The sequence below is a fragment of the Oncorhynchus kisutch genome, linkage group LG7 (assembly GCF_002021735.2).
Source record: "Oncorhynchus kisutch isolate 150728-3 linkage group LG7, Okis_V2, whole genome shotgun sequence".
Taxonomy (NCBI): domain Eukaryota; kingdom Metazoa; phylum Chordata; class Actinopteri; order Salmoniformes; family Salmonidae; genus Oncorhynchus; species Oncorhynchus kisutch.
Genome location: NC_034180.2, coordinates 6260867 through 6274744, shown reverse-complemented (window position 1 = coordinate 6274744; position 13878 = coordinate 6260867). Strand labels below are relative to the sequence as shown.

Sequence of the window (13878 nt, the reverse complement as noted above, 5' to 3'; positions counted from 1 at the left end):
GTCTAAAAACATAATTCCACTTTGACATTATAGGGTATTGTGTGTAGGCCAGTGACACAATCTCAAGGGGTGTGAATACTCTCTGAAGGCACTGTATAGCCTACATACTGTACAGTAATAGATATTCAATTTTCTTAATTCATGAAATCAATAACTTATGTTTACATAGAAAAACACACACATTATAATGCATGAACTTGACTCAAAAAACATTGACTTATCAATGACCCAAGTCCAGCTCAGATAATCCCTACCATTGTGTCACTGCAAATGTACATTGGCCCAGGGGTGTTGTCAGTCATAAGTAACTTAATTAATGTCCCTCTAACTGCCCTGAGTGCCTCTGTTCATCCTACAGCTATTGAATGCTGTAATGTGCCTATGAACTAGAGTTCTACTCTTAGCACTGAGGTGGTGTGCCCTAGTAGGAATTACACTGTGTGCAGCTCACCCTGCACTATCAACTCAAACATAAATAACATTGTCATGTCTACTTATAAGCTTCCCAGAAAAGTGCTGTAAATAGCCCACATTAAGAAGCAAGGTTCATGAAATAAATAACTTGCTAGTAACAGATGACATTCATATTTTGACTCTGAAACGCACTTAGATAATACCTTTGATAATACAGTGGTAGCAATACATGGTTATAACATCTACAGGGAAGACAGAAATGCCGATGGGGGCGGTGTTGCGGTCTATATTCAGAAGCACACTCCTGTAGAGCTTAGAGAGGATCTCATGTTAAATACTGTTGAAGCAATATGGCTACAGGTTAATCTGCCTCACCTAAAGCCCTTCTTGTGGGAAGCTGCTATAGACCCCCATCTGCTAACAGTCAATATCTAGATAATGTGTGATGCTTGATAATGTATGTGATATCAACAGAGAGGTGTATTTTCTGGGTAATTTCAATATTGACTGGCTCTCATCAAGCTACCCACTCAAGAAAAATCTTCAAACTGTAACCAGTGCCTGCCATCAGTCAACCTACCAGGGTAGTTAAACAGCACAGGAATATAATCATCAACATGTATTGATCACATCTTTACAAATGCTGCCGAAATATGTTTTAAAGCTGTATCCAAATCCATTGGATGTAGTGATCACAATATAGTAGCTATATCTAGGAAAACCAAAGTTCCAAAGGCTTGGCCTAATATAGTGTATAAGAGTTTTGTAGTGATTTGTATGTTGTTGATGTAAAGAATATTTGCTGGTCTGTAGTGTGTAATGAGGAGCAACCAGACACTGTACTTGACACATTTATGAAATTGCTTATTCCAGTTACTAATAAGCGTGCACCCATTAAGAAAATGACTGTAAAAACTGTTAAATCCCCTTGGATTGATGAGGAATTGAAACATTTTATGGTTTTGAGGGATGAGGCAAAAGGAATGGCAAATAAGTTTGGCTGTTCAATCGATTGGCGAACATACTGCAAATGTGACTAAACTGAATAAAAATAAGAAACTGTACTATGAAACTAAATAAATTATATAAAGAATGATAGTAAAAAGCACCTTAAATAAATGTTGGGCAAAAAGGAAAACTCAGCTCCATCATTCACTGAAACAGACATTCATTATATTGCCAACTACTTGAATATTGAAAAAGAAAAAGAAAAAAAAATCCAAGTATAACTCACCAAGTTATGACAATGATTGTAATTTTGAATTCCCTAAAGTGAGTGTGGAAGTGGTGAAAATATTCTATCAACAATGACAAGCCCCCAGGGTATGACAACTTGGAGGTAAAATGACTCAGAATAATAATGGATGATATTGCCACTCCTATTTGCCATGTCTTCAATTTAAGCCTACTAGAAAGTGTGTGCCCTCAAGCCTGGAAGGAAGCTAAATTCATTCCTCTACCAAATAATAATAAAGCCCCCTTTACTGGCTCAAATAGCTGACCAATCAGCCTGTTACCAACCCATAGTAAACTTTTAGATTTTGTTTTGGGGGGGGGGGGGGTCAGATACAATGCTATTTTACAGTAAACAAATTGACAAGACTTACAGCACACTTCTTGGGAAGGACATTCAACAAGCATAGCATTTACACAAATTACTGATGATTGGCTGTGAGAAATGTATGATCAAAATATTGTGGGAGCTCTCTTGTTAGACTTCAGTGTGGTTTTTGACATTATCGATCATTGCGGCTGGAAAAGCATGTGTGTTATGGCTTTACACCTGCTATATTGTATAGATAAAGAGTTATCTGTCTATCAGAACACTGAGGGTGCTCTTTAATGGAAGCCTCTACAACAAACTAGGTAGAATCAGGAATTTCCCAGGGCAGCTGTTTCGGCCCCTTACTTTTCTATATTTACTAATGACATGCCACGTGTTGATACAACAGTGGGGAGAAGTCTGTCCATAATAAAGTGCTGCTCTGCCTTAGCACTATCAACAAGGCAAGTCCACCTGGACTACTGTTCAGTTGTATGATCAGGTGCCACAGAAGGACTTAGGAAAGTTACAATTGGCTCAGAACAGGGCAGCTTGGCTGGCCCTTAAATGTACATAGAGAGCTAGCATTAATAATATGCATGTCAATTTCTAATGGCTCAAAGTGGAGGAGAGGTTGACTTCATCACTACTTGTTTTTGTAAGAAGTGTTGTCAAGCTGAATGCACCGAGCTGCCTATTTAAACTACTAGAACACAGCTATGACACCCATGCATACCCTACAAGACATACCAAATCAAATCAAATTTATTTGTCACATACACATGGTTAGCAGATGTTAATGCGAGTGTAGCGAAATGCTTGTGCTTCTAGTTCCGACAATGCAGTAATAACGAACAAGTAATCTAACTAACAATTCCAAAAAAACTACTGTCTTATACACAGTGTAAGGGGATAAAGAATATGTACATAAGGATATATGAATGAGTGATGGTACAGAGCAGCATAGGCAAGATACAGTAGATGATATCGAGTACAGTATATACATATGAGATGAGTATGTAAACCAAGTGGCATAGTTAAAGTGGCTAGTGATACATGTATTACATAAGGATGCAGTCGATGATATAGAGTACAGTATCTACGTATGCATATGAGATGAATAATGTAGGGTAAGTAACATTATATAAGGTAGCATTGTTTAAAGTGGCTAGTGATATATTTACATCATTTCCCATCAATTCCCATGATTAAAGTGGCTGGAGTAGAGTCAGTGGCATTGACAGTGTGTTGGCAGTAGCCACTCAATGTTAGTGGTGGCTGTTTAACAGTCTGATGGCCTTGAGATAGAAGCTGTTTTTCAGTCTCTCGGTCCCAGCTTTGATGCACCTGTACTGACCTCGCCTTCTGGATGATAGCGGGGTGAACAGGCAGTGGCTCGGGTGGTTGATGTCCTTGATGATCTTTATGGCCTTCCTGTAGCATCGGGTGGTGTAGGTGTCCTGGAGGGCAGGTAGTTTGCCCCCGGTGATGCGTTGTGCAGACCTCACTACCCTCTGGAGAGCCTTACGGTTGAGGGCGGTGCAGTTGCCGTACCAGGCGGTGATACAGCCCGCCAGGATGCTCTCGATTGTGCATCTGTAGAAGTTTGTGAGTGCTTTTGGTGACAAGCCGAATTTCTTCAGCCTCCTGAGGTTGAAGAGGCGCTGCTGCGCCTTCTTCACGATGCTGTCTGTGTGAGTGGACCAATTCAGTTTGTCTGTGATGTGTATGCCGAGGAACTTAAAACTTGCTACCCTCTCCACTACTGTTCCATCGATGTGGATGGGGGGGTGTTCCCTCTGCTGTTTCCTGAAGTCCACAATCATCTCCTTAGTTTTGTTGACGTTGAGTGTGAGGTTATTTTCCTGACACCACACTCCGAGGGCCCTCACCTCCTCCCTGTAGGCCGTCTCGTCGTTGTTGGTAATCAAGCCTACCACTGTTGTGTCGTCCGCAAACTTGATGATTGAGTTGGAGGCGTGCGTGGCCACGCAGTCGTGGGTGAACAGGGAGTACAGGAGAGGGCTCAGAACGCACCCTTGTGGGGCCCCAGTGTTGAGGATCAGCGGGGAGGAGATGTTGTTGCCTACCCTCACCACCTGGGGGCGGCCCGTCAGGAAGTCCAGTACCCAGTTGCACAGGGCGGGGTCGAGACCCAGGGTCTCGAGCTTGATGACGAGCTTGGAGGGTACTATGGTGTTGAATGCCGAGCTGTAGTCGATGAACAGCATTCTCACATAGGTATTCCTCTTGTCCAGATGGGTTAGGGCAGTGTGCAGTGTGGTTGAGATTGCATCGTCTGTGGACCTATTTGGGCGGTAAGCAAATTGGAGTGGGTCAAGGGTGTCAGGTAGGGTGGAGGTGATATGGTCCTTGACTAGTCTCTCAAAGCACTTCATGATGACGGATGTGAGTGCTACGGGGCGGTAGTCGTTTAGCTCAGTTACCGTAGCTTTCTTGGGAACAGGAACAATGGTGGCCCTCTTGAAGCATGTGGGAACAGCAGACTGGTATAGGGATTGGTTGAATATGTCCGTAAACACACCGGCCAGCTGGTCTGCGCATGCTCTGAGGGCGCGGCTGGGGATGCCGTCTGGGCCTGCAGTCTTGCGAGGGTTAACACGTTTAAATGTCTTACTCACTTCGGCTGCAGTGAAGGAGAGACCGCATGTTTTCGTTGCAGGCCGTGTCAGTGGCACTGTATTGTCCTCAAAGCGGGCAAAAAAGTTGTTTAGTCTGCCTGGGAGCAAGACATCCTGGTCCGTGACTGGGCTGGGTTTCTTCCTGTAGTCCGTGATTGACTGTAGACCCTGCCACATGCCTCTTTTGTCTGAGCCGTTGAATTGAGATTCTACTTTGTCTCTGTACTGGCGCTTAGCTTGTTTGATAGCCTTGCGGAGGGAATAGCTGCGCTGTTTGTATTCAGTCATGTTACCAGACACCTTGCCCTGATTAAAAGCAGTGGTTCGCGCCTTCAGTTCCACACGAATGCTGCCATCAATCCACGGTTTCTGGTTGGGGAATGTTTTAATCGTTGCTATGGGAACGACATATTCAACGCACGTTCTAATGAACTCGCACACCGAATCAGCGTATTCGTCAATGTTGTTGGCTGACGCAATACGAAACATCTCCCAGTCCACGTGATGGAAGCAGTCTTGGAGTGTGGAGTCAGCTTGGTCGGACCAGCGTTGGACAGACCTCAGCGTGGGAGCTTCTTGTTTTAGTTTCTGTCTGTAGGCAGGGATCAACAAAATGGAGTCGTGGTCAGCTTTTCCGAAAGGGGGGCGGGGCAGGGCCTTATATGCGTCGCGGAAGTTAGAGTAACAATGATCCAGGGTCTTTCCACCCCTGGTTGCGCAATCGATATGCTGATAAAATTTAGGGAGTCTTGTTTTCAGATTAGCCTTGTTAAAATCCCCAGCTACAATGAATGCAGCCTCCGGATAAATCGTTTCCAGTTTGCAGAGAGTTAAATAAAGTTCGTTCAGAGCCATCGATGTGTCTGCTTGGGGGGGATATATACGGCTGTGATTATAATCGAAGAGAATTCTCTTGGTAGATAATGCGGTCTACATTTGATTGTGAGGAATTCTAAATCAGGTGAACAGAAGGATTTGAGTTCCTGTATGTTTCTTTCATCACACCATGTCACGTTGGCCATAAGGCATACGCCCCCGCCCCTCTTCTTACCAGAAAGATGTTCGTTTCTGTCCGTGCGATGCGTGGAGAAACCTGCTGGCTGCACCGCTTCGGATTGCGTCTCTCCAGTGAGCCACGTTTCCGTGAAACAGAGAACGTTACAGTCTCTGATGTCCCTCTGGAATGCTACCCTTGCTCGGATTTCATCAACCTTGTTGTCAAGAGACTGGACATACCAGCAGAGGTCTCTTCACAGTCCCCAAATCCAGAATAAACTATGGGAGGTGCACATTACTAGATAGAGCAATGACTACATGGAACTCTATTCCACATCAGGTAACTGATGCAAGCAGTAGAATTAGATTTTAAAAAAACAGATAAATACACCTTATGGAATAGTGAGGACTGTGAAGAGGTACAGACACACGCACATGCACTCTACACACAAATATATTGTTGTATTATACATTTTGTATTGTAGATATGTAGCGGTGTAATAATGCTATATGATGTACTGTTTTAGCTTTTGTTTTATGTGTGATGTAAGTGCCTTAATGTGTTTGGACCCTAGGAAGTGCAGCAGCTAATGGGGATCCCTAATAAATACATATGTAGAGTTCTCTACCATGTATGTAAAGTCTACTTTGTAACCTCTTCCTGCAGGTGGTTGGCTGGAGGCTAACAGAGGAGACTGGGCAGCCATATTGGATTCCCAGATCCAGACGGATGCAGCCAAGGGCCCAGGGATCAACATCACTGAGCAGGTCAGGAACAGAGGCGACATAGTGGAGGTCAGTGGATGGGACAGCATCCTCAACTCTGGGCTGGGGAACAACACTAACTACAACCAGAAACAGACAGTGGAACACAAAACGACAACCAAAATTAGTCTCCATGACAACAGACTGGCTGAGACCAGGGCGAGGCTTAGATTTGGTCTGCGGGTACAGGGAGGTGTCCGTAAGACAACAGACACAGACTCGGCTAGCGATGCTCCATCCTGCTCCTATAGTTGTGATTCAGAGAGACTGATGACGCCTCAGGTTAACCCCCTACCAGGTGCTGCCTTCAGCCTGCCTTCTATAGGATCTATCAACTGGAACATGGACCCTGCGACGACACAGACACTCCCTGGCCTTAATCCTCCTCACACTCTCCTAATGCTAAACCAGACCTCAGACAATGCCAGTGCCTCAACACTAAATGGCTACACAAACCTATTGACAAATGACAGTAGTAGTAACACTATCAGTCGGTCCAGTGGCAAAGAGAAGCGCTTCCCTTGTTCATTCTGTGGGAAAACTTTCAGTTTTCCTAAACAGGTGGAGATCCACCAGAGGATGCACATAGCAGAGACATCGTTCAGCTGCCACCTGTGCCGGGCCTGTTTTTCACACTTGTCCAGCCTAAAGAGGCACCAGAGGGTCCACACAGGGGAGAAACCATTTGGCTGCCACCTGTGCAAGGCCAGTTTTTCACACTCATCCAACCTGACAAGGCACCAGAGAGTCCACACAAGGGAGAAATCCTAGCGCTGCCCCAGTGTGAGAAGAGGTTCTCGCACCAGCTGAAGATGCACCTGAAGATCCACACAAAAGAGCCCGTTCTTCTGTACGCACTGCGAGAAGAGGTTCTCAGAGAGGAGCTACCTCAGGATACACCAGCAGAAAATGCACACAGCCCATGTGTAGTGACATGTAATTTAGTACTTGTTAGTTTGTAATCAATTCTGTTTGTTTTGGATGTAAGTAGGGAAACTGAATGAGGTGAATTGAGGAAAGAATGAGTATGATGAGACAGAGTTGATGATATGGTGATCGTTGGTGTGATGGTGTCTCTAAAAATGCTTCACTGATGTAAAGTGAACCTTGTCCTGTTTTTATGCTGGTGTTTTATAATGAGGAAATGATAGTGCCTTAATTCATGTTTACTTGTAGTGATGTCTAATGTTGAACCTTTTCCAAAGTATTCTAAAATTAATTTTCTCAAAGCGAGTGTCCAAGAGTTACAGAAAAAGTAAAGTGTTACCATAGTGAAGTTATTCTACTTGTCACATGTTTTGTACAATTTATAAAGTACTGTACTTCACTGTGTGAGTGTATGACCATTTTGTTTAAATTAAATACAACATTGACTCTGTTCTGACTGACTTGGTTATTTTTGTGTCATTGCAGGGACTGAGTTTTCCTTATCTCAGTTAAGCCAAAACATTATACTTCACTTTTTTAATCAACACATGGACATTTTTTATAATGAACTCCAAGGCTCCATATTGTTAGCTACTTGAATCACAGTGATGGAGATGGGCTTGACTGTGGTTATTTTTACTATCATGTCATGTTTTTGTGTACAGCAGAGAGTTTCTTATATAAACCTTTATGCTTTTCTGTTCAATTTGTGTTTACAGTCTGCAGTCCATGAGGACCTGCTGATATCCGGTGTTACTGGCGGGAGAGACTGGACCTCTGAAGCGGCTGGTTACAAACTCTGGCCCCGGATCAGGACCCTGGATCAGGAGCCGTCACTCTTCCTTCGTGAGTCGGAACCAGGACCCAACCACGAAGGACCGAGACCCCACCACCACACAGAACACAACCAGTGGACAGGTGGACTCAAGACCCTCAGTCCTGGTGGTCATCAGAGAGACCGAGGATCCAGTCAGCAATTGAGGCTCTTGTCTTCACAGTCTCAGTGCAGGGAAGGAGCAGGGCCTGGGGCTGATAGCGATAGACCCTCCTGTTCCTATGATACAAACACCACAGTATCCATGATGAACAGAGCAGGTCACCCTGGGCTTCAGCCTTCACAGAGAGTGGTGGGAGACCCGCCTAGTGGGAGTCTAACAGGAAGTCTTTCTCCTTCAAGATCTCCTCTAATGCCTGGTGACTGGGTTCATAGAAAGCCTGGACCTGGGTCTAGCCTTTCTCAGCTGCCTCATAGTTATCCCACCAATACAGACAGGGTCAGGATGGGCTTTCACCATGAGAGGTACCTAGCCTATAACACTGCAGACAATCCCAACAACACTGAAACCATGGCTAGAGGTCAAGGAGGGAGCTCAAAGACTAACCACATGAGGGTGGTGGCTCCTGCTTCTACCTCCTCTGGTGTCATTGGGTCACAACGTGGGAGACCTAGTTTTAGGACGGACGCCGACAAGCCGTACGCCTGCCCCACATGTGGGAAGCGCTTTGCTGAGGCGAACTATGTGAAGAAGCACCAGACCGTTCACACCAAGGAGAGGCCCTTCAAGTGTAAACTATGTTACAAGAGCTTTTCCTTCCAGAGTAACCTTATCAAACATAGGAGTGTCCACAACGGGGAGAAATCGTAGCAGTGTGGCCATTCTTTTTTTAGGTCAATTAGGGTAATGTCTGTACTGAGCTTGAAAGAGACTCATGGCCTTTTCTCATTTGGATTATCTCAACTTCTGCGTCCTCTGTCTTCTTTCCTCTCTCGCCTCCTTTTGAAAAAGGTAATCGAGGAGAGCGAACGAAAATGCGCTTGTTTTAAAATCGACTCACCTTCTCCACTTGTGCGTCATCAGGCAAGTGATGTTTACAGGGATGGATCCCAAAATAAATAAATGTGTAAAGTGATAAAAACAAATATAGTTGTGTGAGACAAGTAGCATACAGATCTGGGATAACTATAGTTTTAACTGTGCTTTGTGGAAAGTAACTATTTGTTCCCCGAAAGTAACTATTTGTCAGAGGAAAAAATTTACTTTGGAGATGACTACAATTATTTGAATATAGATCCCAAAAAATCACTACTTTTTAAAACTATTTTGAAAATATAGATGTCAGAAAGCAACTACTTTTCAATTTTTTTAATACAGATCTCAGGAAGTGACTACTTTTCTGAAACTGTTGGATTGGCTGTCTTCAACTAATGGCAGGGTTGTACAGTGCCTAATTAGAAAGTATTCACACCCCTCAACATTTTCCACATTGTTGTTACAGCCTGAATTTAATTGTGATTTTGTGTCACTGGCCTTCACACAATACCCCATGTCAAAGTGGATTTAAAAAAATAATTTACATATTAAAAGTGAAAAGCTGACATTTCTTGTCAGGTATTCAACCCATTTTGTTATGGCAAGCCTAAATAAGTAGAGTAGTAAATGTTTGGATTGTACCTTTTTTCAATTTTAGCCTAAAATGATACACAAATCAAACTGCCTGTAGCTCTTAACATGTCACAATAAGTTGCATGCAATATTAGTGTCACATTATTTTTCAATTACTACCTCTGTACCCCGCACATACAATTATCTGTAAGGTTCCTCAGTCGAGCATTGGGTTTTTAACACTGATTCAACCACACAGACCAGAGTTTATTTCCCCAAATGCCTCGCAAAGAAGTGCACGTATTGTTTTAGATTAAAAAATATATACATTTTTTACTGACATTCAAAATCCCTTTGAGCATGGTGAAGTTATTAATTACACTTTGGATGGTGTGTCAATACACCCAGTTGCCGGAGAGGAAGGAAACCACTCAGGGATTTCACTATGAGTCCAATGGTGACTTTAATACAGTTACAGAAATTAATGGCTGTGATAGAACACTGTGGATGGAGCAACAACATTGTAGTTACTCTACAATACTAACCTAAATGACAGAGTGAGCTAAAGGAAGCCTGTACAATATAAAAAATGTTCTAAAACATGGAGCCTGTTTGCAATAAGCCATTAAAGTATAACTGTATCTGGAACTGCATGTTGAAGATAATGAATAGAGCACACACAATCTCCTATACTATTCCAATATACTTGACAGTCATTTGATCTACACAATACATTTCTATCTGAACATTTTGTAAATGACCATTCTCCTGAATGTCCATTGCCCTTGGTCAGGGCTGCCCCAACCCTCTTCCAGGAGATCTACTGTCCTGTGAGTTTTCGGTCAAACCCTAATTTAACACGCCTGATTCTACTGATTAGCTGATCAACAAGACCTTAACTAGCTGAATCTGAAATGCTAAATTAGGGTTGGACTGAAAACCTACAGGACAGTAGATCTCCAGGAAGAGGGTAGGGCAGCCCTGTCCTAGGTGTACAAAATTAAGTCATACCAATTAACCAATGATATTTTGTACAGATAAGTATAAATACATTGACGCTCAACTACTGTATGACTCTTTCAACATGCCACTGAAATGTTCAAAGCTCCAATACATTTTATGATACCTGAAAATACTGCAGAGTAATTCAAACCCATTTGCAAATGGCAAGTTGAATGCTTAGCAAAAACAACTTAGAACCTCTACGTTCATCTGAAGGTAAGTGTTCTTGTTTTGAGCACAATATACCATCTTTAAATAGATAGAATACAAACTAAAATCATTTTCCACCTACCTTTTGCCGTAGTTGATTCAAGAAGGCAGTTTTGGGATATCTAGTTTACTAAATATACATATTTTGTTACTGTTAGCATTCTCAGTAATACTCTACGTTAAACTGTCATTGTGCCTGTGTAATAAAACAAACTACTTTTGGAGCAACATTTTACATTTACTTTTGTAAATGGATTTTGATTGCATGGCAATGAGCTTAGAGTTTTTAGCTACTGTACCTGAGGAATGGGGACTTCCTTATTCCACTTATGTAATAACTCCATTGTTATGCTATTATAAAGCCATTTCCAAAGGCCTATGTAACAATGTTGCTATTGTAATAAGTTACTACACATGTATAAGAACTTGTTGTCAAGTGTTACTGTATTACCTTATGTCTCACTCATGAAAACATATTTGTTAGTCATTTTGAAGTTGCAAAAGGAGTCTAGTGTAATGTTGAGGTGATTCCATGTTCCTCTATTTAATTCTAGGCTATATTAAGATTAAGCCCTCTAAACCATGTGCTTATGATCATCTATTTAGACTAATTCAACTAACTGTTAGTTACTTCTCAAATGATTTGCCTAGATTCAAATACCTCCAAGTATGATTTGGTTTTCTGAGACCTGTATTTGAATGTCAAACAACATAGTTGCCTTTTAGTTGAAACTCCATATAAACTATATTTGACTACTTCGAATTGGTATTTTCAAATAAACCACAAAATACAACTACTTTCTGGCGAGGACTGGTAGCATATTGTTTTTGAAACGTGTGCATTCTTTTCCCCCGACAAAAAAAGCTCAATTCAATAAACATGACTATCGTCAATGAAAGGTGGCTATCGAGGAGGGGAGGACACTGCAGTCAATACGTTAGTAATTAAACATCTCCTCGACCACGTCGGTTTCCCGGTGTTGTGCCGAAAATCTCCCTCCTGACAGAATCCCCCCGCGTGAACGCGCACACACTCAATTCTTCATTGCTGCGACTTGTTTCTTGCTAGTTGAGATTTCTGCTCTTCACTCCGTTGTCAGTTTAGCCTACAATTCTCTGATCTTAGTAGCAGAAAGCATTTTTGGTTTGGCTATTACCCGTAATCTTGTAATAAATCAAATCTAGTGATACGTAATTTGACATTTCTTCCATCCATTGTGATATTGTGGGAGCAATACCAACCTTCCAATTAATGGCCATGCTTTTCTTAGCCGCTATAAATGCTAGGTTACACAGTTTCTTCTGATAACTGTAGTGTCTACATTTCCAAGCAAACAACAACAGGGTGAAGGGAGGATCTGTAGACGTGCTGAGAAAAATAACACATTCTTTGCCGGAATTCAGGGAGCCTTCACAAGATCATAGCATATGCAAATATGTCCCCTTTTGTTTTGAGAGCATATATCCCGTTTTACTGGTATAGGATCTTCTGTGGATGGTTTTAAACTGCAGTAATTTATCTGAGATTATATGAACATGACTTGGCATTCAGACATACACTACATTACCAAAAGTATGTAGAAACCTGCTTGCCGAACATCTGATTCCAAAATCATGGGCATTAATATGGAGTTGGTCACCCCTTCGCTGCTATAATAGCCTCCTCTCTTCTGGGAAGGCTTTCCACTAGATGTTGGAATATTGCTGCGGGGACTTGCTCACATTCAGCCACAAGAGCATTAGTGAGATTGGCGATTAGGCTTGGCTCGCAGTCGGCTATCAAATGTAATTGGTCACATACACATGGTTAGCAGATGTTAATGCAAGTGTTGCTTAATGCTTGTGCTTCAAGTAACGTCAGTGCAATAATATCTAACAAGTAATCTAACAATTCCACAACAACTACTTGTACACACAAATCTAAGTAAAGGGATGGAATAAGAATATGTACAAATAAATATGGATGAGCGATGACCGAGCGGCATACGCATATGATGGCATAGAATACAGTAATGCAAGATATGTAAACATTATTAAAGTGGCATTATTAAAGTGACTAGTGATCCATTTATTAAAGTGACCAATGATTTTGAGTATGTACAGTGGGGCAAAAAAGTATTTAGTCAGCCACCAATTGTGCAAGTTCTCCCACTTAAAAAGATGAGAGAGGCCTGTAATTTTCATCATAGGTACACTTCAACTATGACAGACAAAATCACATTGTAGGATTTTTTTAATGAACTTATTATGCAAATTATGATGGAAAATAAGTATTTGGTCACCTACAAACAAGCAAGATTTCTGGCTCTCACAGACCTGTAGCTTCAACTAAAGAGGCTCCTCTGTCCTCCACTCGTTACCTGTATTAATGGCACCTGTTTGAACTTGTTATCAGTATAAAAGACACCTGTCCACAACCTCAAACAGTCACACTCCAAACTCCACTATGGCCAAGACCAAAGAGCTATCAAAGGACACCAGAAACAAAATTGTAGACCTGCACCAGGCTGGGAAGACTGAATCTGCAATAGGTAAGCAGCTTGGTTTGAAGAAATCAACTGTGGGAGCAATTAATAGGAAATGGAAGACATACAAGACCACTGGTAATCTCCCTCCATCTGGGGCTCCACGCAAGATCTCGCCCCGTGTGGTCAAAATGATCAAAAGAACGGTGAGCAAAAATTCCAGAACCACACGGGGGGACCTAGTGAATGACCTGCAGAGAGCTGGGACCAAAGTAACAAAGCCTACCATCAGTAACACACTACGCCGCCAGGGACTCAAATCCTGCAGTGCCAGACGTGTCCCCCTGCTTAGGCCAGTACATGTCCAGGCCCGTCTGAAGTTTGCTAGAGAGCATTTGGATGATCCAGAAGAAGATTGGGAGAATGTCAGATGAAACCAAAATATAACTTTTTGGTAAAAACTGATCTGTGTAAAGGAAAGAATGAATGGGGCCATGTATCGTGAGATTGAGAGTGAAAACCTCCTTCCA

The 13878-nt window shown here is 42.3% G+C and overlaps 1 protein-coding gene across 5 annotated transcripts in view; it reads left to right on the top strand.

Annotated features, from left to right (window-relative positions):
* Positions 1 to 12106, top strand: part of LOC109894751 (hypermethylated in cancer 1 protein) — a 93347-nt gene extending 81241 nt beyond the window's left edge. For 3 of the 5 annotated variants that reach the window (XM_031828124.1, XM_031828122.1, XM_031828121.1), the window contains exons 6-7: positions 6263 to 6390; positions 8007 to 12106. In XM_031828124.1, the coding sequence (XP_031683984.1) occupies positions 6263 to 6390; positions 8007 to 8933 (1055 nt within the window). In that variant the 3' untranslated portion in view covers positions 8934 to 12106. Of the gene's footprint in view, positions 1 to 6262; positions 7739 to 8006 lie in introns of those variants that run through there. The other 2 variants (XM_031828123.1, XM_031828125.1) reach the window with 2 other exon arrangements.
* Positions 12107 to 13878: the final 1772 nt, after the last annotated feature.